General features: G+C 41.5%; 1 protein-coding gene across 3 annotated transcripts in view; it reads right to left on the bottom strand.

Annotated features, from left to right (window-relative positions):
• The window catches only part of LOC140692922 (trafficking protein particle complex subunit 9-like), a 29,501-nt gene extending 3,736 nt beyond the window's left edge, over positions 1 to 25,765 (bottom strand). The window contains exon 1 of one of the 3 annotated variants that reach the window (XR_012068548.1): positions 1,375 to 1,618. Coding sequence is in view for 1 of the 3 variants with exons in the window: in XM_072957135.1 (XP_072813236.1) it covers positions 25,615 to 25,691 (77 nt within the window). In the remaining 2 variants the exon portion in view is untranslated. Of the gene's footprint in view, positions 1 to 729; positions 865 to 1,374; positions 1,619 to 25,614 lie in introns of those variants that run through there. The other 2 variants (XR_012068549.1, XM_072957135.1) reach the window with 2 other exon arrangements.
• Positions 25,766 to 26,155: the final 390 nt, after the last annotated feature.

Raw genomic sequence — 26,155 nt, 5'->3', positions numbered from 1 at the left:
TATTCATGGGTAGAAGAAGTTTATGCCATAAAGACATTAATTCTTCCTGTTTTGATAGACAGATTCATTTCAATTCTGATTAGAATTCCTACCAGATTTTTCATGGAATGTAACAAGTTAATTTATGGTCAGGAATAGCCAAGAAACTTCTTTAGAAACACCACTGGGGAGGGGTGGTTGGGTCATTAATTTCCACTATTCTTTCTGAAGTGATGAAAACGTCCTGGAATAATAATGGTTGCACAAATGTGAATATGCTAAAAGCTGCTGAATTGTACCATTTAAATGAATGGACTTCATGGTGTTTGAACAAAATCACAATAAAGCTGGTATATGAAAAAATATTTCTTGACAATTATTTTTCCCTCTTTACTACTAGTGTGCCACACAATTTAAGAAAAACAAAAAGTCAAAACCAACCAAACTGTGCCAGGAGCTTTATAGGACTGCAATGTCCCTGGGTCTCCAAGGCCTCTGGTGGTGCTGTTCCTGTTAACACACACTAGCTGGGCTGGGCTAGTTAGGGACTGTAATTATCTTTTTAAGATCGATGGTCACACGTTTCACCCTGGGAGAGGGAAGGAAGGAGGATGTCACAGCCTTATGCCTTCAGCTCATTTTTAATAGAACCAAGCCCTGCTTTCACCACTGTAATCCCTCTCACTATAAAAACACGTGACATCAACAAGCACCGCCATCATAACACCTGAAAGTGTTCAAGGTACTTACCTGCGGCAGAAACACTGAGGAAGGAGACAGAAGCTCGCTCAGCACTTACGCTCCCTTTTCCCGACTCCACCAGGAGAAGCTGGGCGTCACAGCCGGTGACTCTCAGCCCAGAGAGCAGCGCCCACGCCACAGAGCTGGTCCTCAGGGAGCGGGAAAGGGAGAGGAAGGCAGCCCGGGGGTCGCGGGGCAGGGAAAGCGGGGGGGGTTGGAAACGCGGTCTGCAGCCCCGCTCGGAGGCCAGCCCCAGCCCCAGCTGCCCCGTCCATGTCCGCAGACCCTGCCCGCCCGGGACACAGCCCGCCCAGGGGCGGGGACGGGCCGACGGCCCAGGAGAGGAAGCCCGGGAGGAGAGGACTTTCGGGCGGGAGAGGGGAAATGCACACCAGCCGCGGACTGAGGGGAGCCCGGCTGGGTGAGAGGCGGCAGGTGCACACCTCGCCCTGGACAGGTGTGCCTGGGGCGCCGAGGCAGGTGGCGTGGGCAGAGGGGTCTGTCCCGAGCAATTCAGCTGGACACAGGCTGACTGGCTCCCTGAGGGCTGTGACACGCGGACCGCCTTCCTGCAGCCGCCACTTTTCCGGGGGCTCCCCACCTTGCACTTCCACAGCCAGAGGCCCCGGCCCCAGGCAGGAGTTAAAGGCTTACCGGGCTACAGAGCTGAGGAGACTTTGGGGCCGATCCCCGGCTCGGAGCTGGAGCTTCCAAACCGCGGTCCAGCTGGCACTCACTGCGCATGCGCAGGAAGGCCAGCGATCCTCTCTGTGTTCTGCTAGAGAAGGTGGGGCAGCGAGGAAGAAAGAAGATGGGAGGGGGAGGAGAGGAGGGGAAAAGTGGAGGGAGACAGATGGACAGGAAGAGCGGAGAGAAGAGAGGGATCTGGATAGGGGAGGGTCTTAGCGAAGAGAAAAAGCTTTACCTCTGGGGGCACCCCAAAGGAGGCAGCAATACTGCCTCTGTACCCTTCTGTAACCTTTCAAGACCCGCAGCTGAAGTTTTACCTCGCTGGTCCAGCCCTCCACCCGATGACCCCACGCGGAGCTTGGTTTTCTGTTGCTCTGGGAACCAAGCACCCGCAGGTGTTGTCGCTCAGAACTAACTTGGGAAGAGTACATATTCCCCTTTTACACGCTGGGAAACAAGCAGGCACGATTTCTGCCTTAGTCCCACTGTCCCAGCTGTCGGGCTGGAGGGGAGCGGGGTGGTACAAGATCAGCGCCCCAGACAGAGCAGACTGCCTGAGTGTTGGTGCATAGTCCCCATCCCTCCTGGGTAAACCACACCCCACACTTGTAGAACCATCAAGGGCTAACAGTAGGTCCCTGGGTGTAGGAGAGGTGTCCTCATGTGAAGGAAAAGCCCAGCTGGCTAACAAGGTAAGTCACAAATCTAAGTGTGATAAGTGTCGGTTTACTTCTCTAAGTTTTGCCAGGCTAAATCTTAAGTTTAGTGTCAGTTTACCTGGCTAACAAGCTAACTCGTAAATCCAAGCTCAACATGTGTCAGTAACGTGATCTATTACAAGTTGATAAGCTCCAGTGTACTGATTCCTTGCTTTTTCTTGTTTGAGCCTTATTGGCTAATACCCCCTTATTTGTAATTAACCCTTTAAAACCTCATGTGCACGTCTTGGAACTGCTCAGAACTTCGGAGCAGAAGCCCCTCTAAGCCCGCTGGCATAATAAATCTGAGTACTCCAACACTCCGATTGGTGCTTGTTTCTTGGCTGGCCTGTTATTTCCGAAACTCTCAATTCCAGTGCCCAGCTTGCTAGGTAGATAGGAGTGTTACCGAGTCCAAATTCATTCTCAGTGCAGGACAGGCCAATAAGTTGGGAGACCAGCTGTTCGGTCATGGAATAGCAAGTTTCTGTAGACCTAAATGGCAAAATAATGTCTTGAAAAACCATCTCCCCAAATCACAATTCAGGCTCCTTTCCTACATGCTTGGTTGTTGCAATCTTCTTGGTGTAGGAATTCCTTCTTGTTAGAATCCTTTGTCCTTGCAGCTATCTGCCTGGGTCAAATCTTTGTAAACGACCAACAAAGCAAACGTTATTTTCTATTCTACAATTTGTTATCTTTTTATGAATGAAAAGTGTTAAATATCCTTAAAAGTCAGAGCCTCCAGAAAAGGCTCTCCTGTATATTTCAGGCTCTAAGCAACATTGTTTTACAAGCAAGATGAAGCCTAGGAGACAGAGCATAAACTTAAATTCAAAGGATCAGATCTAATATGGAGTCACACTTGTTCTGTTCTATTACCCGGGTAGAAGCCACTTGAGGATTTAAATCCCTTTAAGTTAAAAATAACTAAAACCTTAATGGAATTTACATACATAGTTGGGAATGTGCATAGCATATATGGAAAATCACCCAAAGGATAGTAAACAGTGGCATTACCAGGGAGGGCAGACAGAACAGAGAATGAGGGAAAACTTCTTTCACTTGTGTATATTTGTGCTCTGTTTGAATTTTTTGAACCATTTGCTTGTATTTCTTTTTCAGTTAAAAAAATATGTGTAATGGAGCATAGGAATAACTAGCTCAGCAAATACAGCAGCCATGGAATCACTGAGTCATCACTTTTGATTTAAGCCACGAAGCATTGATTGACTCTCTCCAATGTGCCCAGTGCTGTTTTAAGACTTCTTTTATAATTATTATTATTATTATTATTATTATTATTATTACTACTACTACTACTATTACTATTACTATTTATTATTATTATTATTTTATGAAATAATAAGAAGGTACCCCTCACCCCTGCCCATGGCTGGTGGAAAACCAACTGAGTTTTTTTGAGTTGTTTTCCAAGGAGTAGATATGAGTTATAAACTGAAAACATATTCAGGGCATAATAGGCAGAGTGTTTTTCCAGCAGGCCAGACAGCTATGAAGGGTTTTCAATAGAGGCGCCCAGAGGCTGAGAGGGAAAGCCGCCAGGATCCTACAGAAAGCTGCCCAAACTGCCTACTCCATGGCACTACTGAAATAGGGAAGAACAAATCTGACTCCATATTTGATCTGTTCCTTTGACTTTAACAAAGCCAAGTTAATACGTTCCGGTCTTTTCATGGGTTATGATGTCACAGAGGAGACGGACATGTCAACAAGGAACCACTCTGCCGTGATCACGGAGCCGGGGAACGGGATGGGCTGCAAGATGTATGACACAGCCGCAACTGTGCCCGTGCTAGGCAGGTACTCAAAGCCGACTCAACAAGGTGTCAAACACCTGTGCCCACGTCCCCATCACCTGACATGTAATAAAGAGAAATGAAAACCTATAAAAGGCCAATAACCTTGGTGGATATACCGTCCAAAGGGGAAAGTCACAGTTTGACAACTGGCCTTCCCGTTTCCCTGGGATTTATTCTTGGAGAACCTTAAAAACCACTCCTCTCTCCTCAAGAAGTCCTGCATATTTGTCCTATCTTTGGCTCAGGGATGGAGCACGTTCAGGTGAACTTTAATGTCTGCACAGATTTGACTGTCTTTCTCCAGGTTCACTTGTCCATTCTAAAGGGGCCTGAGCTAAGTCCATCCTCCGTAATTTATATTCCCTACATTGACAGCTCATTGAGTCTGCAATTAAAAGCCAGCAGAACAAGACGGTCCTCAGCTAAAAAGTTCACCCACCCTTCACTGCTTTCTTAATCTCCTCTCCTGGCTAATTGTAACAGACGAACACCTCCCTCCACCAAGCTACCCAACTATGTCATTTAGTCTCCCCAAAGAGAAAGTAAGGTCCATAAAAGAGGAGACAACTGCATAGTCACCTCTGAATTCCTAGCATATAGTAATGTCAATAAATAGAACTATGATTATTGCTACTTTCCTTTAAAACCTTTCTGGTTATTTGAATGAGACCTTGGAAGAGAGGTGTTTGTGGTCCAGTATCTTGATCCACAAGAATCTGGAGGCCTTTTTCGGAATGGCTGTTCACTGATTCATTCAAAACACATCTTCTTAATCAAGGAGTAGCTGTGCTTTTCTGCCAGGAGTTTGTGGTCACTCTCATGCCAGAAGAGCTTTAAAATATATCCTTACTTTGGATTTGTTATTTTTCCCCTCTTCCAACAAAATTGACTTTCCTTACTTTCTTGCCTTGAGGAATTTTTTTTTCCAATTTCACCCTTTTGTTAACCAAGATTCTCGGGATGGGCTTGGTCAATAATATGATCAGCCATCCAACTCCCAGTGTGAGGGGCCTCGGGCTCACCTCCTGCACTCCTGCCAAGGCAACTGAAAATCAGTTCGGGAGCCAACCGGCATCCCAGGGTTTCTAAGGCTCGTGTATCTCCCAGAATCCCTGCTTTCTCGTTTGTCTTGGCTTCTGAGGATTCCCCCTCTCTTTCTTGACAATTAGTTGTGCAGTTTGAAAGATGAGGAAGGAAGGTTTTATTTCTTAATCAGCATTTTAAGGAACTTGTGTAATGAAGGTTTTCATGAGTTTCTAGAAACCTCCGTTGCCGAGACAGAAAACACACTATACATTTTCTAAATTTAGCTCTCATGTGCATTTTTTCTTTGCTTTTCTTAACTGTTAAATGATATTTTTTAATTAAAAAGAAATAAGGCCCCAAATAAGATAGAACATTGAAGGGGCAAACAAAATTAAAGGGCAAAGACAGAAAAATGATAACTACTCTACAAAGCTAATATAATCCATGCACTATGTATCAGATCAGCAATTCTCAGTAACAGCTAATTGAAACATGATCATGAGGTAAAACGTCTCTCCTGTCAGGAGATGGCCATAAGAAAATAGAATTAAAACAACAAACTAATATCCTAAGCCTGACGAGGTACAGAAGGCTACCAGCTAAATATGTCTGCTTCTGGAAAAGAGGGAGACTCACCAGCTCTTTTCTGTGGAGCTTGAGCCCAGGGGAGGACGGTGAAGTGAGGTCAGTACGCACCCATTTAGCAAAGTGACTGATGAATAAAGAGACCTAAGCTTGGATGACAGACATGATACTACTATTCATTTATCCTGTAAAGTATGTCTTCACGTTAAGTGATCAATACTTCGGGGTCCTCAGGGATTGAAATTATAGGAAAATGCACAGCCCGGGCCCAGATCTCCACTATGAGCTCGTGACACTGCACTTAGATGTCTCAAGGGCACCTCCAACTTCACCTGCAAAGAGCTGACTTCACGGTGCTCCTCCCATAGTCGTCCTGCCCAGGGCACCTGTTCGGGGGGTAAGGTCTCCCTGCATCTCCCAGCTCAGGCCCATCACTCACAGATGTGAATGGACCCCTCCTTCAGGGCCCAGATATCCTCAGTCACCGAGTCCCACCACCCTCACCTGACCTACCAGGTAATCACTGGCACTCCCTCAGCAGTGACTGTGTGCTGGGGACCACGCTGCACACTGTGCACACGTTACCTCACTGGATCTCCATAGCAGTCCTGGGAGGTCGGTGCATCATTGCTTCAATTGATTAGATAAATTGTTTCTCTTCCTTGAGTGCGTGATCCAAAGTGACACGGCTTCTGAGCCACAAGCCTGGGACTGAAAACAACTTGAAAATTGAACACTGATACACGTCGCAGCCACCCTACTGACTCATCACATCACCTCCTGCCGAGCCTTCTAAATGTTTCCAAGCATTCTGTAAGACAGAAGTGATCTACGAGAGCACCCCACTCCCCTAGTTAAAATCTGTCAATGACGGTCCACTGCCCTTTGGAGAAAGCCCCACCGTGCCTGAGCACAGCCCAATGGCTCGGCATCCGCGTTCCCTGAGCAGCCGTGCCGCCTCATCCACCACGCAGCTCTACACGTGCCGTGTCCAGGACAGGGATGTTGACACCGTACAACCCGGGGCTTGTCTCACTCGAACAATCATCACCTTCTTCAGTGTTCAACTTCTTCATTGCTGACACTTAGAAAAATGTTTTCTTAGGATGAATCGATATCTTTTTCCTTACAACTTCCCATCATTGATAATGATCTTCCTCCAAAATAGAGAAGACCTAATTCTCAGTCTCCTTATCTGTAAAGTGAGAATAACAAGGAAATATGAGAAGTTTTAAGAGAAATAATATTCATGTGAGGCTGAGGGACAATTCCATCATACAGTAAGCACTCAATATGTGCTTACTTAATATTAATAAGGGTATATTGCATTCCAGCAACTTTCAATCAATGTTTTATGACTTTGTCCAACAGACTACTGACAAAATTTTAGACGAACCCCTTTGAGCAGATCAGCACAAGCTTACTGGGAGAGGTAAGCGCTGACTCCAGTTACAGCTGCAGCCACCCAGCACTACGGGGCGGGGGCACTTTGCTCAAACTCTTACATGTTGCTTGAGCATTTAGTTGTCATTATTGAATAAAGACAGGTGTTCTTTAGTCAAAGCTCCTGAAACATAAATCTTCAAAGATTGATGCAAATTAGGTTTCAAGTACAAAACTCTCACTAGAATTTATTTGAAAATCATACTCTTAGCTACTCCGCACATCAAAAGGGCATGTTCTCAATGTATCTGACTAAATACACTGAAAGGGTTGTTTAAAAGAAATTATGAAGAAGCCATCCTGAATAATCTCTCAGTATCATCTGCACAAAGCCCCACCCAAGGGTCTCATTTCTCACTTCCACATAGGTGTTCAGGCAGCTTAACTTGGGTCTTGGTTTCTTATAACACGGGGTGGGGAATAGTTGTGGATAGATTTATGTAGCAAATATAAACCTAGGGTATTTGCTGTGAAGGAATTCTAGAAATAAGAAGATGGATATATAGTCCGACCCATAAGAAACTCAGCCTTTCCATTTACAACAGCATTAAAAATAAAATGAGAGATACATTTAACAAAAATTTACAAGATTTGTACATTGAAATCTTTGAAGTATCACTAAAGTAAATTTTAAAAGATCTACATATATGGAAGATATCCCATTTTCAAGGAATGATAGAAAATATTATTAAATACGTTAAGACTCCTCAAAGTGATGTACATATTCAGTGGAATCCCTATCAAAATTCCAGCTGACTTCTTTGCAAAAATTCAAAAACTAATCCCAAAATTCATATGGACGTGCAAGGGGCATAGGACAGTCAAAACAACCTTGAAAAAGAAGAGTAAAGTAGGAGGACTCACTTTAAAGTGTACTAAAATGCTACAGTACTAAGTCAGCATGGTACTGGCATAAGGTTGGATAAATCAATCTATGAGACACAATAAAAACCAAGGGGAAAAAACTTACATTTACAGACAGTTTTCCACAAGGGGGACAACAACACTCCATTGAAAGAATAGTCTATGCAACAAATGGTACAGGGACAGCTGGGTATCTACAGGCAAAAGAATCAATCTGGAATCTGAACACTCATATTTTATATAACAAATAAAAATTAATTCAAAATAGATCACAGACAGAAATGTAAAAATTAAACCTATAAACTTTCTAAAAGAAGACACAGTATAAATCTTTGTGGTCTTAGGATAGGCTTTGGTTTCCTAGATACCATACCAAGAGCACAAGTGATAGAAGAAAAAGCAGATAAACTGGACTTTATCAAAATTAAAACCTTTTTCTTACAAAGGACATCATCAAGAAAGTGAAATGACAGTGGAAATGGGTATCTCAAGTGATAGAGTGTGTGCTTAGCAAGAAAAATAAAATAAATCAAAATATCTAATTACCTCCCCTGTAAAGAAATTGTTTTAATGTTTAAAAAAATATAGTGAAAGGACAATGTGCAGAGTAGAAGAAAAATTTTGCAAAGCTTGTATCTAATAAGAGAGCAGCATCCAGGATATATAACAAATGCTTACAACTGAGCAATACAATAGACCCAAATTTTAAATTTACCATGAATTTAAATAGATATACAAATGGCCAATAAGCATATGAAATGATGCTCAGCATCACTAGTCAAATCAAAATCAAAATGAGATCTCATTTTACACCCACTAGGATGGTTATAACCAAAACATGGACAATGACAAATATCGTTCAGGAGGCAGAGAAACCTCATATGCGACCAGTGGAAAGGCACAATGGTGCAGCTTCTTTGGAGAAGTCTGGTATTTCCTCAAATGCTTATAGTTATATGGCTCAGCAATTCCACACCTACATATAGAGTCATCCCTCAGAATTCTCGGGGGGTTGGCTTCAGGAACCCCACACCCTGGATACCATAATCCAAGGATGTTCGAGTCCCTTTATAATCAGCCATCTGAATCCATGTAGTGGAAAATACAGATATGGCGGGCCAACTGTACAGCCAACAGAATGATAATATATTCTCATAAAAAATTTCACATCAATATTCATAGCAGTTTCATTCAGAGTAGCCAAAAGTTACTAACATTATCCATCCATCAATGAATGGATAAACAAAATTACCAAGAATAGGCCCACAAACTTTTGGTCATTGAAACTTTGCCAAAGGAGGTGAGAACATACAATGGAGTAAAGACAGCCTCTTCAGCAAATGGTGTAGGGAAAACTCAACAGCTGCATGTAAATCATTGAAGTTAGACTACTCCCTCACAGCATACACAAAAATGAATTCAAAATGTGTTAAAGACTTAAACATGTAGACAAGACACTATAAATCTCTTAGAAGCAACCATAGGTAAAACATCTGACACATCTAAACAATGTTCTCCAAGAGCAGTCTACTCAAGCAATAGAAAAACAAAAAAAATATACAAATGGGATCTAATTAAACTTACAAACTTTTTCATAGCTAAGGAAAGAGTAAGCAAAACAAAAACACAACCTACCTATGGAATGGGAGAAAATATTTGCAATAAATGAAACTGATAGGGGCTTAATTCCCAGAATATGTAAACAGCTTTTACACTTAATAAGAAAGAAAAACAAACAATTCAATTCAAAAATGGACAGAAGTCCTAAAGAAACATTTCTCCAATGAAGACATACAAATGGCCAGTAGGCACATGAAAAAATGTTCAATATCATTCTCAGAGAAATGCAAATCAAAACTGCAATCAAGTATCACCTCTAACCAGTCAGAATAGCCATCATTCAGAAGTTCACAGACAATAAATACTGGAGAGGCTGCGGAGAATTGGGAACACTCCTACACTGTGGTGGGAATGTAGTTTGGTGGAGCCAATGTGGAAAACTGCATAGATGTTCCTCTAAAGAAAAAAATTGACCTCCCATATGAACCAGCAATCCCACTCCTGGGCATATATCTAGAAGGAACCCTAATTTAAAAAGACACCTACACCCCAATATTCACAGCAGCACTATTTACAATAGCAAGACATGGAAACAAGCTAAATGTCCACTGACAGATGACTGGATAAAGAGGTTGTAGCATATTTGTCCAATAGACTACTATTCAGACATAAAATAATAATAAAATAATGCCATTTGTAGCAACATCAATGGACCTGGGGAATGTCATTCTAAGTGAAGTAAGCCAGAAAGAGAAAGGAAAAAACCATGTGAGATCGCTCACATGTGGAATCTAAAAAGAAAAAAATAAAACAAAGAAACAAAAAGATAAACTTATCTACAGAACAGAAACACAGAGTCATAGAAATCAAACAATGGTTACCAGAGGGGAAAGGGTGTGGGAAGCAACAGTTTGGGAGTTCAAGATTTGCAGATACTGAGTATGTAAAGAATAAACAGCAAGTTTATTCTGTATACCACAGGAGAATATATTTAATATCTTATTGTAACATATGTTTTAAAAGAGTATGAAAATGAATACATGTATGTTCCTATTTAACTGAAGTGTTGTGCTGTACACAAGGAACTAACACAACATTATAAACTGACTAGACTTCAATGAAAATATATTTAAATAGACCAAAAACGAAAACAAAGAAAAAGGATATTATCAAACAAAGACTACAAAGTACTAATTCAGGTTACAATATGGAAGAACCTTGAAAGTTTATGCTAAAATAAGCCAGACCCAAAAAGCCAAATAGTGACATTTAAGGTGAGCTGTATCTAAGCGTTTATTGTACTACTCCTGTAAATTTTCCAGAGGTTTGAAATCTATCAATATCAAAATAAAATGTATTATACATTAAAAACTTAAAACGCTTCCTCACAGGAGGGCTTTAATTATTAAATGCTGAAACGCATGTAAAGCGCTTGGAACAACACTTTGCACGTCCACACACAATCACTGCTGTCACTACCACTCAGAGGGTGGTGCCAGCGCTGATGAGAGCTGCCTCCACTCGATCCCCTGCAGACAGAAGTGAGGGCCTGAGATCTGACAGGCAGGGTGAGCGTGAACCTGGGTAAGACCCAGCCACGTCCCAGACTCTGCATTACCCGACTTTCTTATACAAACTGCAACATGTGTAATGTAAACATGCTTGAGGGACGTATCTTACAACACAGGGAATACAGACAATGTTTTACAGTAAATATAAATGGAGCATCTATTGTACACCTGAAACTAATATCATATTTTAACTCAGCTATACCTTTATAAAAAATTAAAAAATAATTTTAAAATGTTATCACTTTAATATTCAATTCGGTTTTTAAGTAACTACTAAACAGCTTAGAAAATATAAAAGCATTTAATTGTGCTGTTGGTTTACATATTTATTTACATTCAGACTCTTGCTTACAGAGAATTTAAACAATTCTATTAAACACAGCTTAACAACCATAATAAAATAAAGGCAAAACTGAGAATGAAGAGAAAATGGAGATTCAATACTTAAATGAAACCAGGGGGAGATAAACTCATAAAAATGGATTCCATGAAGTCAGGGCAAGTGTTAAAGGCTGACTAGGAATTAAGCTGTAAGATTCTTGGCAGCTAAAGCAAAAAGAAAAAGATGATGGGGCGGGTGGTAGAGCGTGTGCTTAGGGTGCACGGGGTCCTGAAAGTAAGCCCCAGGGCCTCCACTAACAGATAAATACATCTAATTACCTCACCCCCCAAAAGAGTTCCAAAGAAAGAAAAAGAGATATTTCTTTCCCAAAAAACCCTGATATTAAATTTAGATTAAATACATAAAAAAAGAAAAAAAGAAAAATAGAAAAGATAAGTGACACTGTGAAGGAAAAGCCCAGCTGGCCTAACAAGCTAAGTTACAAATCTAAGTGTGATAAGTGTCGGTTTACTGATCTAAGTTTTGCCGGGCTAACTCGTAAATCTGAAGTTTAGCGTCAGTTTACTGGGTTAACAAGCTAAATCGTAAATCTAAGGTCAACAATTGTCAGTAACGTGATCTTTCCAAATTGATAAGCTTCAGTGCACTGATTCCTTGCTATTTGTTGTTTGAGCCTTATTGTCTAATAGCCCCATGCTTGTAATTAACCCTATAAAACCTCATGTGCAGGTCTTGGAGGTGCTCAGAGCTTCGGAACAGAAGCCCCTCTGAGCCCGCCAGCATAATAAATCTCAGTACTCCAGCCCTCTGAGTGATTCTTGTTTCTTGGCTGGCCTGTTGTTTCTGTAACAACAAAAGCGATGATGCCCGTGAAATAAATCTGCGGTGACTGCTGTCAGGTCCCCATGTCTCACGTGGGAAAATCTGAAACATCCTTCTCACAACTCAGAGTCATCATAAGCCCACCCCACCCATCCTGCTGTTAAATGCAGGAGCACAGGCAGGGCCCAGCCTTTGCTGTCTCTGTGTCATCACAGTGAGATAGGATGGAAGGGGGCAGAGAACAGCCATTCTAGGAAGGCCACAGCAATTAACATCAAAATGGTGAAGGATTCAAACCCCAATATGCCTTGAGTCTCAGGATGAAGAGATTTAACTTCTAGCAGGTCTTAAGCTTCAGTAAACACCCATTGTAATAGTAACATGGTGAATAACATGCCCCAGGCACCATGGCAGTCCCAATGTTAGCTACCAAATGTCACATTGTGGGAAATGGCCAACTCCCTGGGAATCCCAGCCCCTTGCCCTAAGGCTGGTCCTTCTACTTATTAGCATATGAAACCACCAAGCCCAAGAAAACAAGCAACACAGCGCCACCTCGCGGTCACCACTCTCTAACCCTCTTCGGAGAAGACCCACACTCTGTCTGTGGAGTGTGCACCTACTTTTAAACTGAGCATCAAACCCCCACACCTCGTGAAGTTTCTCTTGCATTTCAATGTATCTCTCTGAATAAATCTACTTTTACTCAACACTGGCTTGCTCTTGAATACTTTACTGCATGAAGCCAAGGAACAAAATCTGGTGGGGCACATCCCAGGGGCTCAACCAAAGCCTGGGACACAGCCCTTCTCATGCCCAACGTTTTTTATTCTTGTATCAACAGGACTGGGCTGTGAAGGGAAGTCTGAAGCCCCAGCTAAGGAACAGAAGCAGCCTCCAGTGCTCCAATTGGCGGGCAGCCTCTCCCCCAGCATGGGCCTTGGCATCTGCCCGGTTCTCTGTGTTTCTCTGTTGTGCTGACTCCCCAGCCAGACAGCGTAATCCTAGGCCTGTCCCCACAAAACCCTTCTCTCCAAAATACAAGCACATCATGTCACAATCCTCTTGTTCCACCAGGAAATGTTCTGCCCACTTTTTCCTCCCCAATAAGGTACCCAACTGTCCTCCCTCCCATCACAGCACTTCTTTCTTTGTACTCTGCACTCGCCAGACTCCATCCTGAACCCAGGTGCCTTGCTGGCTTGGACTGAGACGTTTCTTTCTCACACAGCCTGCGTCCTTTCACTTTCCCCTTGTTACCTTAAAAAAGCCTTTCCTGAGTCACCCACCCCTCTGATTCTGAACTTCACAAAATGCTGAGGTTGAAGTCACTATGTCCATACCTCCCAGGTTTGGCTAGGTTTCCTTCCCAAGATCTTCATTAAGGAGCTGCGTCAAGAAATTTAAAGAGGCTATTCTTATATCTGAGCGGAGGAACCTGCAAGAAATTTAAATGGCATTGAAGAGAGAGTTAACCAGGACAGAGAATTCGCAGGTCCTAGTCAAAAGTGTCATGAGGCAAAATGTTCCTCAAAGTCTCAGAGTGGCTTCTGAACACGGAGTCTGCAGGGAGGATGTGACAGGCAGTGAGTGGGGTGAGTGATAAAGGGTACACTCCCCCAGCTGGGGAAGAATAGGTTTTTTTCTAGTTTTCCAAACAATTTCTTACTACCTTTTACTCTTATTGCCACATACAATTTCCTACGAATTAAGCTTATCAATGTCAGTCATTTGGGCCACTTGGGAGAAGCTACACGATGCCATTCACAGGACTGGGGCATGACAGCCACACCAGTCTAAGTTGAAAGACAAGTGGGGGTATTTCCAAGGTAATCACTGGTATGCAGCAAACTCCCCAGCTTCAATGACCTCATCTCAAAGCTGGGGCAAATAAAACTACCAAGTGCGTGATGATTATGACCGACACCTTTTTGCTAGGTAAGTGCCCGTGACACCTGCTGCTTAATGGGGAATGAGTACGATCAACGAGGCCCTGTCTACCTGGCCACACGCGCCCTGCCTTCCTGCCTTGGTGCAGCAGCAGAGCTTGTTTAGGTGAGATGAGCGCCCCCAGAGCAGCCCCAACGGGAAAGCTCCCAGCTCTGCACGACGAGACGTGTTCCTTTCCTTCTCAGAGCTGATCACAGTTTGCAGTCGTCTGTTTTTATGTTAATCCCTTTTCTAACTGCCTCTCCTCCGGAGTTTTTGCTCAAGCAGCACAGGACCAGGTGTGTCTTGTGGCCTGCCGGATATTCTGAGCAGGGAAACAGCCAACCCCACATCTGGCTCTGGTGCTGAATAGAGAGGGCACAGGGCCCAGGGGCCCATGCTGAACAGAGGCCCCTGCACCCAAAATTATGGTCTGACTTTGGGCAAATTACACAGTCTTCTTTATCATGAGATTCCTCATCTGTCCATGAAAATAACTGCCCATGGCACACAGAGTTACAAGGATTAAAGGAAATCACCAAATTTACAACCTAGCCAAGGGGCTACCAGTGCATCCTCAAGAGACAAATGCTGCCTTTACGGCTCTGACACACGCTTAGCGGGGCGGCGCCACAGAGTGAACACTACTAAGTGCCAGTGTGTTAAATGCTTCATGTGTGCTATAATACTCTTTAAAACTTACAACAATCCCAGGAAGAAACGAATATTATCATGCCCATTTCACAGATTCTCCAACAGTTTAAGAGAGTTTACATTCTAGTCCAAGGCCCTATGGTGAAAAAATGGCAATTTAAACTGGAATCTGGGCCCAGGCCTTGGCTCCATCTCTATCCCATCCACCTGACCACTTCCTTATGAATTCCACCGGTCCAATACACAAGTTTGCAGGCGGCCATCTCTTAAACGCAATGTGTGCCACCGTTTGTCACTGTTGGTTAATTACCATAAACAGTTCTCAGAAACCACTACAGTAAAGAAAAGTGGACTTAAGGAATTCTGCACTGTGTTGTCCTGTAATGTGCAGACACCCTTCCCTGCACCACCAAATCCAAGTGTATGCTTCCTCCCTGTTTATGATTGCACACGGCTTATTAAAGCAGAAGGTACCTGCAGTAATTCCATCTCGGTTGCTTTCCAAGTTTGCAGATTATACATAATCAGTCTGTGAACGAACATAGTACAATGTGAATGAGAATACTGCAACCATGACAGTAAACAAAGAATACTGAAACCAAGTCATTAAAGGCTGCCACCACCCCCCAGCTAGGACAAGCCTGCAGCCCAGCCGCTACAGCAACTCACAATGGTGTCCTCTGAGCAGAATCAGAATAAGAAAAGACAGGCTACTTACTGGTCCTAGATAGCTAGGTGCTTGTCTAAAAACTGAATTCAGTGAGTCCAAATATTTGCTTCCTCTCATACATACAAAAGTACTAAATTCTTGAACTTGAGATACCTGGCTTTCTTTAGATAACAAGCAATCTTTTATTGTTCCAACAATCTGGTCTTTGTTGTAAAGCTCCTATATATCCTAGCTCCTCCGCAACCTCTTTGGAGTAGTCCCTCAGAGAGATCTGGCAGGCTGTCATCCCGGCTCGAGCCCTCCCGCCAAATAAAACATAACTCTTAACTTTTAGGCTGCACATGTATTTCACTCAACAGTTTTGGACACCTTGACGGGACCCACGGCAGACTTCTCTCCACCTGGACTCTCCGAGTAACCGGAGCTTTGGTACCAGCAGTGGCCCTTTGTTCCATCCGCCTCCTCGGGGAGTCCAGATGAATTTGGGTGAGTCTCTCCTGGTTCTCGGATCTCACATATTGGTTGATGATCCTGAGTTTTATCTGGCGGTGTATCCAGGTACGTGGCCCTCCAGTTGAAAGAAATTGGGGTGAATTACCCACCCAGTGGAGACATACTGGGTGGGGCCTGGTTGAAAGTTAACAGGAAATACCCACCTTGAGGAGATGTCCAAAGTGGGGCTGGTGGAAATATATGAGGAAAATACTCACCCAGGGGAGACATCCCGAGTGGGTCCAAGTTGAAAGACACTGGGTTCAGGACTGAGTGGTTAGGTAAGAGGCTGGTCTAATATTTTCATCAATTTGGTTACAACCATTGAATTTTTCAGTATAAAAGTAAAACTCTTATGAGGAACCTTTCAACTCGAGAATTCGGACCATCCTCCTGGCTCGTAACAGCTTTCTCGGGTGACAGAGAATCTTCCAGCAGTGGTAGTGACAAAGACTTCATGCCACCAAGTTGTCCCTGTGGGAAATCTTACCAACAAATTTATTCTGGGAACCCGACCTTACAATGGGGAATAGAACATTCAAAAAAAATAAAGAAAAGAAACCAAAGAAAAGAAAAAGAAATGACAGATTGCCTGTCTCCAACTATTACCCCAGCCAGTTTTATGTACATACAAAACTTACAACATTAATTGGGAGTAAGAAAAAAAAAACTCACTCTGAAAGTAATTGACAGGCCTGATAAAAACATTTTTTGGAATTCTGAACTTATAAAAACAAAATCCCCTTTAGGGGGAACTTGGATTTCTCTTCCTGTGTCCTTGAAATGTAAATTTTTTATCTTTCTCTGGGTGTATTAAGTGTGTGTATGTATGTATATATATATTTACTTTATTTTTTAAAGGAAACCTTGGACTCTGTCATACAAAAGGTTCAACAATTGTGTACATATGGTGGCCACGCAAATAAATTGGGATTCTAAGCAATTCTTTGATTGTACCAATTTTCAGATATTTTGACATCTTAAACTTTGCTGCATCAGCCTGGACCACAATGGCCTTTAGCTTTTGGAGAGAAAACCTTTGAATTTTATTTAGGCAACACCCCGACAATCATGTGGAAGAGCCGCTTCATCTTACTGGTTTAAAATCACTATATATATATATATAATTTATATATATATTTATATATATATAAATTGATGGCCATATGATGGATCTTTTAATTTGGAAAAACTTTTAAATTGGTGAAAGTTTTAAGAGATCTCATTATAAACAGCTGTTTTATTGGTACCTATTAAAATCAAGTTTAAATGTAGAAAAATATATCTAATGGTTAACCTAAGAACTTAGTTAAAAAAATAAAACTGGTTTGAAAAGCTACATTTGTGTTTTTCCTTCCCAATAAATGGTTCTAGAGATGCTAATAAAAACTTAGAATAATTAATGTTAATTAAATTGAATAACTGGAAAAAAGATGGTAAAAATGTCGAAAAAAAAGAACGATAAGTAGCTTATCCCAAATGGATAAATATTTTTATATGGTTATTTTGAATGAGATAAATAAAATGGACATTTTTGGATTTACATACAAGGTTTTGATACTACGCTACGTAAAGTTAAAAAAAAAGGACCAAAAAATCACCTACTCCCCCCCCCAACATTAAAGTTCAAACAAGCCCATTTTATTTACCACAGTTTAAAATATATGTATATATAGACTGAAATACTTGATCAATGATTGGGACAACAGACCAATTAATGAAATTAAAAACTGAGAAGGGCCTAAGCTCTTTGGCTGAAACTTGGGCATCCTAGAGACTTCTATAAAATTATATACAATGCACAAAAAAAAACAATGCTTCTGGCACTCCTTCTAGAAATAAGAATTATTGATTAAACCTAATAAATATAAAAATTAAAGGTATAAGATTTAATAAAATTGAGATAAAAGTTTGTGAAATTGGTATATTTAAATGGTCTTTATACAATCCTTTTGCTTATGTTGTGGGATAGATATGTTTCAGTGGAAAAACGCTTCCCCTTCTTGGTATTAAAAGGCTGGGCACATATCTGTCCCTCTGAAAATATTAATTGAACAAAGTAAAGGAAACCAGTAGAGTTACATGAGCAGTCCAATATAACGTAAATCTAAAAACTAATATTGAGTGGCTAATAAAAAAATATAATTAGAGTTTTACCCTGGGTTTAACTTATAACTTAAGGAAAAGAGACCTTACTAAATGCCTTATGCAAGCTTTGGAAGACATGATACAGTAAACCTTAAAGTTTTAAAACATGGAATTCTTTGTTTACAGCTTTTCTCACTGACACAAAAATGTCAATTAAGGAGATAAAATTGGGTCTGGTTGACAGAGCAGTTCTCTGGGGACCTGGAAGAGAGTGTCTTTGTCTTGCAGATCAGAAATATAAATACAACAAACAGTGACCTTAGACTGAGCCTAATTCCCTCAACGAAATAGAACTTAAGGCCAAGAAATTTTTGGCATTTTAGAACTCAGAACTCTGACGGGCCCTTCAGAGGTTGTGAAGAAATCTTAACTGTCTGTTTCATAAATAGTATGCCTTAGTGATTTGAGCAAGCAAATTCAGCTTACTGCAACTTTTATTATACCTATCTTATAAGTAAGTTTTAAAGTGAAGCTATGAGATCTCTAGCTTTTGTCTGATTATAAGCCAGTGTACACATTATAGTGGTGAGATATTTCTACTGCTAAAAAAAAAGTCAAAGTGAAAGAGCTCTGCTTAATTGACGTAAAAAAATAAGAACTTAAAAATTAAGTATTAAGATAAAAACTGAACAAATTGACATTCAGCATCGCGCGAAATGGAAAATATTCAATATTAAGATAATATATGACATTGTTTAGTTTAAGTATGTTCTAATTAATATAGACATCTTTAAAGTCATCAATATTAAGTATAATGCCTTTACTGTACCTAGGTTTAATGAATGTCAAATAAAATCCTGTTATATCTGTTGCAGATTTGTCAAAAAAAAGACAGTATTAATGTGGTGTGGTAAAATTTTAAGTAAATTAAATGCAAATGAGATGAGAGCTTTGGGTAAATATTTAATATATATTTTTAAAATGTATGCTTAAGATAATCTCTAAACGTTTGGTATCTTTAAATTCTAGAGTTGTGCAAAATTAAGTTAAATGATGGGATTTATTAAATAGCTATGCCATTTTGAGATAAAATAAGACTGAAATATGAATTACTTAATATTTAACTTCCTCTTACAGTGAAACTAAAGGTGTTTAGAAATATTAATAAATGGTTTGTGCCACACCGAAGAAATCTCTATTATTAAGGGAATGATCTCAGTATCCAAGGAAAGTAATATAAATGTGTAAAGGAAGATGTAAGAATGGAATTATATTTTGTTAATGAAAAATAGTGACTTTCTCCTGAAGCTGGTTACTTCTGAATGGAAGAGAAAATAAGGGACACACTAATATGAGTATAGAAATCTGTGGAAGGCTTGTGGAAAAGGAAACCTGAGGAAAGTGTTTTGTACGTGGTCAGAATTGGCTAAGTTTAGAATCAAATTGGGCAACGTAAGTGAATCTTAGAAGTAAGCTGGTACAAGAATAGATTTGGTTTTCTCTCTGTTAAGAGGAAAAAAATTTCTTAAAATGTTAATCCACATTCAGTAACAGATTGTAAAACTTCTTATACCACTTAGCTGATCTGTTCTGCCTTTACTTTTGATGTATTTTCTTGTTAATGAATTAGTACTACTTTACAGTGTTCTATATGTTTATCTCAGCAAGTGTTCTGAAATCTTTTAACAAGCTCTACAAATATCAAATTCTAATTAAAGTTCTTTTAATCTCCTGTTAAGTTTGGGATGCTACAGAGGGCCCCTGAAACATCCCAAAGAGAGATTTTAAACTAGTAAGATTCATTTGGCATGTTAAATAACATGGTATTGTCAAATGAATCATAAAACTTTTAAGGTTATACTGAATGAGAAAATATTATTAATATAGATATTATAGAAATTATATGGACTCCCTAAAATTCTGGTATATCTGAAATGTTACCAGTGATAATTATGGTTATAGTGAACAGGTTTCTTTATCGATTATAGTGTACCGGTGTTTAACCATGCTTTTAAAACTTTTGTCATTTATAGACAGTTAATTGCTTTTTTCTGCTAGTTTTGCAAAATGCTTTCTCTTCAAGGAGATTTACTGTTTTCTAATAAATTTCAAACTATAGCACTGAACTAAACTTGGTAAGAAATTTTAAAGTTCTAATGAAAACTCTCATTAAAAGAATTAGTTACATGGGACTGAGTAAACTGGTGAATATGATTATAATTTTTAATATTGTTTGAAATACTACTGGCTTTTAACCTGTTTCCCAGACATAAAGAATCTCTTCTCCTTAAGCTAGTTATGGTTCACAGCAATTTGATAAATTATACCTATGTAATCACACTTGGAACAGTTATCTTTTCTCTCTATCTGATCCCTCAAGAGACTAAAAACACTTAGGTCCCCAGTGGCTCTATCAGACAAATTAGGAAGTTCATCTCCTAATAGATATAGGACTATAAAGGTATTTTAAGGATTTTAAAGAGAAAAGAATTTACCTAAATCTGTAAGGCAGAAACCCATGAAAAGCCTTGACGTGGCTTTCTTGGCCTTAGCAAACCTTATTAACATTCTACCCTGAGACTCCGTATTAAAACTTCCAACACAGCCAATTTAAAATAGCCTATATTATCAAATAATCAGACTTCACTTGTAAAGAAATTAATCTTCATTTGGTTTTATTTGAGAAAACTAAGGGTAACCTTAGAGAGAAAAAAAGATTATATTTTAGTGGATACTAATTCTAGTTTTGTTAATTGAGGTCCATATTTACTAAGACACTTCCCAGATCATTCCTTGCTGTTATGTCACATTGCTGTACTGTTTAATTGAATTATGAAAAGGATACAGTAGGTTTGTTTGTGAAGCTCAGTAATCTATCCTTGGGTAAAATTCCAATGCCCCATGACCTGCAGCCAGGGAATTATACATACTGGAAGAGGGATGACTTAAATTACTGTCTCCAACTTGAATGGAAGGGCCCTTTATCAGGCACTCTTAACTAGACCATACACACCAAAGCTGAAGGAAACAGACTTTCGGATTCATTTCCTATCAGAAACAGCCCCTGCAGTGCACTGGCCAATAGAGCACTGCTCACGTTAAAGCAGTGCCCAATTGGAGAAAAAGCTACCAGGCCAGGATGAGAAGAAGACGACATCTGAACTAGACAGCTGACCGAAGGCACCGGACCAGGCCTGTATAACAATTACTTTGATAATTTCTCCAACCTTTGATTATGAACTACTCCAATTGTTAAGCTTATGATAAATTACCTATGTCTAGTATTTCTGTGTTACCTTGGTGGGTTTCCCTACTACAAGGCTCTAACTAGATAGCCCTCAGAAACATTATTCTCAAAAGAAATTATAGTTCTGCTTAGGCCACTGTTGATCTTACAAGGTGGGAGACTTCACCTGGCCAATTAATACCTGCTGTGAGCCTGACAATAAATATGAACTTTCTCATAAGGTCAAACTCAATGAGAAACACAAAATTTTAACCCAAAAATACAACTTCTCGACTATTAAATTCTTACTCGTGACCTTATTAACGTTACCAGTTGTATTACTTACATCCTATTTTATAAAATTGTTGTCTGTTACATTTCCCAATGTGTAACTAGGCCTACAAGATTGATGATTGCCAAACATCTTGAAGAAACAGATAGAATTTATAACTTTGAATAAAATAAATATAATAGTGTGATTCTAGGTATGGGAATGAGCAATGAAGGGTAAACACTTCCTGGATCATAATAGACTAGTAAGACAGGTGATCCAGAGAACTTTTAGTATCAACAAGGCCTAATAAAAAAATCTAACACCTTGAATGGCAATTCAGAAGATTCTTCACCTGAACTAGGAATGAGCCATCGTAGCACCGTGGGACAAAATTGGTCATGAAATGTCTCTGAAAATATTGGTCAAATTTAGGACCAAGGGGGAGCACTGTGAATGAAAATACTGCAACCATGTCAGTAAACAAAGAATGCTGAATCCAAGTCATCAGCGGCTGCTGCCAAACTCCAGCGAGGAGAGGCCTGAAGCCCGGCCTCTCAGCCACTCACAGAGGTGCCCTCTAAGCGGACTCAGTGTAGAAAGTACAGGATACTGGCCCTAGATAGCCAAGGGCTTGCCAAAGGAATGAATTCAATGACCCAAATGTTTGCTTCCCATCATACATAGAAAAGCACTTAATACTTGAACTTGAGATATCTGGTTTTCTTTAGATAACAAGCAATTTTTTTATTGTTCCAATTACCAATTAGCTTCTATATATCCTAGCTCCTCCCCTACCTCTTGGGAGCAGTCCCTCAGAGTGATCTGAGAGGCTGTCATCCCGGCTCGAGTCCTCCATCCAAATAAACCAAATCCCTTAACATTTAGGCTGAACGTTTATTTCAATGAAGTCCCAGAATAGACACAACTCATCAATTCTGTAGTGGAACACACTGAATCAGGAACCAAAAGCGTGTTCTAGTCCCGAAACTCTACGGTTTCCTCATTCTTCCTGTCATTATACAATCCCTCCAGAACTCATTAACTTCCTGTCTACTCCTCTGGCAACCAAACTCATAGAAGAGTCGACTCAGCAGAGCGCCTTGCTGGGGAGAAACCCCGCAGCAGCTCTGCAGGCTACCTGCCCTCCCGAATGCTCTGCTGACCCTTGGTGTCCTCCGTGGAGACCAGGCCAACAGAGCTCTTCCCAACAGCTGCAAAGTCGCACAAGTTAAATAAATCACTTTATTTTATACGATATTTTACGTATATATCCATCTCTGAAAACAGCTTTGCCAGAAGCCCAAAGCTTCAACATCAATCTGCAAAGGCAAATCCGGACCCCAAGGGAAAACAAGACTTAAGACGACGCTAAGGCCTCCAAAGTCCTCTCAAGGACCGTCAACCAAACTGCCTGCAGGTCTGCAGCTGCAGGCGGTTACATGACTGGTTTTAAAGCACCCCCCTCCTGCCCTCGGGCGCTACAATGTCCCTCTACGCCCTCCCTTCTCAGGGTAAGAGCAGCCGCTGCAGAACCTTGCAGGGCAGCACTGAGAGGACAAAGAGGATCAGAGCTAAACTAAGCCTTCTGATGACACGAGCTTGTCACTCTGTCACTTTACAGATGAAGATATATAGAGAGAGGTGGGGTGATATTACTCAAAGTCACACCGCTAATAAGTGGCAAAGTCTATATCTCTGTTCTTCCCTTCGGCGTGACGCCCCAGCTGGGGAGCCCACAGGGTTTTCTCGTGTCTGCCTGAACAGTCCTTTCCTGTCACTCATAATCCAATACAGGGTCTGACTCTAGCCTGTCTTTTCAGCATCTTTTCCCTCCAGTCTCGCAGGAACAAGGCGGTTTGGGCCACTGTATGACTTCTGGCTCCCAGAAAACTCAGTGCTTAGGCTGGTCTTGCCTGTGCATCCGGCCCCCTGCTCAGAGGCTCTTCCTTCCCTGCAGGAAGACGTTCACACTCTCCACAGGGACACCCCCTCAGGGGAGCCCTCTTCTCGCCCTCAGCACGGCAGGTGTCCCAGGCCACATCCCGAGCTGCCCCATTAGGACTGCGGGTGCCCAGGTCTGCTAATCAGACCAGCAGCATCAGAGCCAGGGAGTATGCCCGGGCCACCCTGTAAACCTACTGCCCTCCTCACAGCCCCCAGCCAACAGGTCACCTGAAAGTCACAGCAAGTGCCCCACCCAATCCAAAGCCTCTTCATTTGCCACCACCGCTGATGACTGGTCTCCAAACGTTGGTCAGTCTCGCACAAAACAGCACCTTCAACTGTGAAGCAGGGGGTTTTCACTTCTGCTCCCCATCCTTACTGGAAACGTCAAGGGAAACGAAGAGGCCTTTTCTCAAAACTTTTCTGATGACACCCTCCCACCCACAATAATCTCATGCTCAAGAGCTTTGGCTCCACGTGATTTTGTTTCTCTGACGCTAAGTGGCTCAAAACACTGCGGGATTCTTTCTCTTTTGAGGGTATTTTTACTCAATATATCGGCTTTAACCTGTTTTTGTCTCTGTCTTCAGTATCCCTTGCAATTGCCACTTCTTATTCCCTTCAGCAGCCTCCCTCCCAACATCTAGTCTAGGAAATCTGCTGTGATGAGGGGCCCGGGGGCAGTCACAGAAGATGCAACTAAGGCAGAGAGAGGCTACATAATTTTCCCAAGAAGATCAGCTTCAACCCCAAACAGTGTGTGTCAAGGCCCTCTGTTAAACTCTTATGCTAAGCAAGCTAACTTTTTGTAGATTATGGTTATAAACAGATGAGGTATAAAAATACAAACAAGGACACACATCAATTCTAAGATGTTCCTTAACTCCAATATTTTGTTTCTATTTACTTCTATTAAAAAAATTAAGAACCTCTGCAGTCTGAATAGCAGAATGTTACTGGGCTTTAAATCCAGAATATAGAGGTGTTAAGTGAGTCATTACTCATATTTATTTGTATGTTCACAAGACAAAATTATTTGAAAGTCCATTTCCCCTCCCCCTACTCACTACTGGCTCTCACCTGAGCTCCCAGACCACACATTTAACAGCCTTTAAATTTACCCACAGCTCAACTCCTCAGTTTTCCCCCAGAACTCCCTCTGCAGCTTTCCTCCTTAGAGCACCGCAGGAGCATCATTTACCTCATTAATTCACACAGAAACCTGGGCCTTACTCCATCCTACATTCACAGACAGCATTCATCCTTTCCTTTTTACCATCTAGACGTGCCTTCAATCTGTTCGCTTTTACCCAGTGACCGTCCCACCGCTCTAGTGGAAGCCACCAACACTGCGCACCTGGACTCACGAGTCTCCCAAATGGCCCCACAGCCACTCTCCCCTACTTGAGACATATGTGATTGTGCCACTCCCGCGCTTTTGGGACTCTTTTCAAACTCACTGTTCTTAGAAGAAACTCCAATTTCTTCACCTGCTGAAGGTCTTTGCTATAAAATTGTCAGCTCAGGGAGGGCAGGACACGCCCTCTTCCCTCGGCCCCACCCTCTGGCAGAGCATCAGCTTGGGAGGACCTGCTGAGCTACACCAGCCTGTATTCTAAACCTGGTCTTGTGTTCTTAGCAAACTGCTTCACTTATCCATACAAATCCAAGGTAGATTAGAAAGATTTTAGATGTTTAGCTAGACTATTGATTTGGGGATTTTGCACTAGCAACTTGCAATTATATGTTCTAATGATTCTGTCTTCTTAAAACCACACGCAGATTAAAGGAGTATTTGTGGAATGTCTTCAGAGTAAAAGAGACTGTACTTTTATAGAATTTATATTTTATAACATGAACAACCCGGACAGAATCACAAATGGAACCGCCTCACAAGTGACAGAAGACAGGTGAGAGGCATAAAGCAACAGGTAGCAAAGATGTTAAGAGCAAAGTTGATTCTCCAACCCCACCATAAATTCCTGAAAGAATCATTCTGAATTTTAAAAGTAAAAGACTATCATATAGAGAAATGAAATAAATAATACTCTTCATCAGGGATTCAAGATCTCACTCCAGATTTTTAGCAGGCCATACTGAATCCTATCACAGATAAATCAGATGGGCTAGTGGTGAGAAAGTTCCAGGAAAAGTGCAGTAATTCCTCCACTTGTGTGAGGACATACACTCACCTGCCGAAGGTGAAAGTAGACCGCATCCTGGAGAAACTCGGAAGCTTCCAGGCTCCGCTTCTGGATGCCAAGTACATGGACAGCTTGGAAGCATGCTTCTCACTCAGTCACCGGCATTCTTACACTGCAGGGGAAACGGAGGCCCCCAGTCAAGAGCAGAGATGTTCCAGTCGTGTATCACAGGCCGTGCCTCGGGGACTCAGTGCCCTGCAGCAGCCCGGCCCCAGGCGAGGACCAGTGGCGTGGCCCACCCAAGCAGGAGGGGCACTGTGCTTGAGAAAGCCCATCCCCGATGGGGGCAAGAGGGGCTGGTGGGGTTGAGTGAACCTGAAATTGCCCAAAGAAATATGCCTGCATTCATTCAAGTGATGCAAACAACAGTATCAGGCTATTTAACAAAATTTCAATTGTCGGTGGAAATTTTGCAGTTCCTTTCCGCTTGTCCTCTGCACTCTGAGACAGGCTTAGGCTCTCTTACACCTGCAGCTCTGAAGCAATATTTGTGAAGTCATTTTACTTTGCTGCAAGTGTCCTCACTCCC

The sequence above is a fragment of the Vicugna pacos genome, unplaced genomic scaffold (assembly GCF_048564905.1).
Source record: "Vicugna pacos unplaced genomic scaffold, VicPac4 scaffold_19, whole genome shotgun sequence".
In the NCBI taxonomy this organism is placed as follows: Eukaryota; Metazoa; Chordata; class Mammalia; order Artiodactyla; family Camelidae; genus Vicugna; species Vicugna pacos.
Note: the sequence above shows the minus strand (reverse complement) of the source record. Positions and strands in the feature narration are given on the sequence as shown.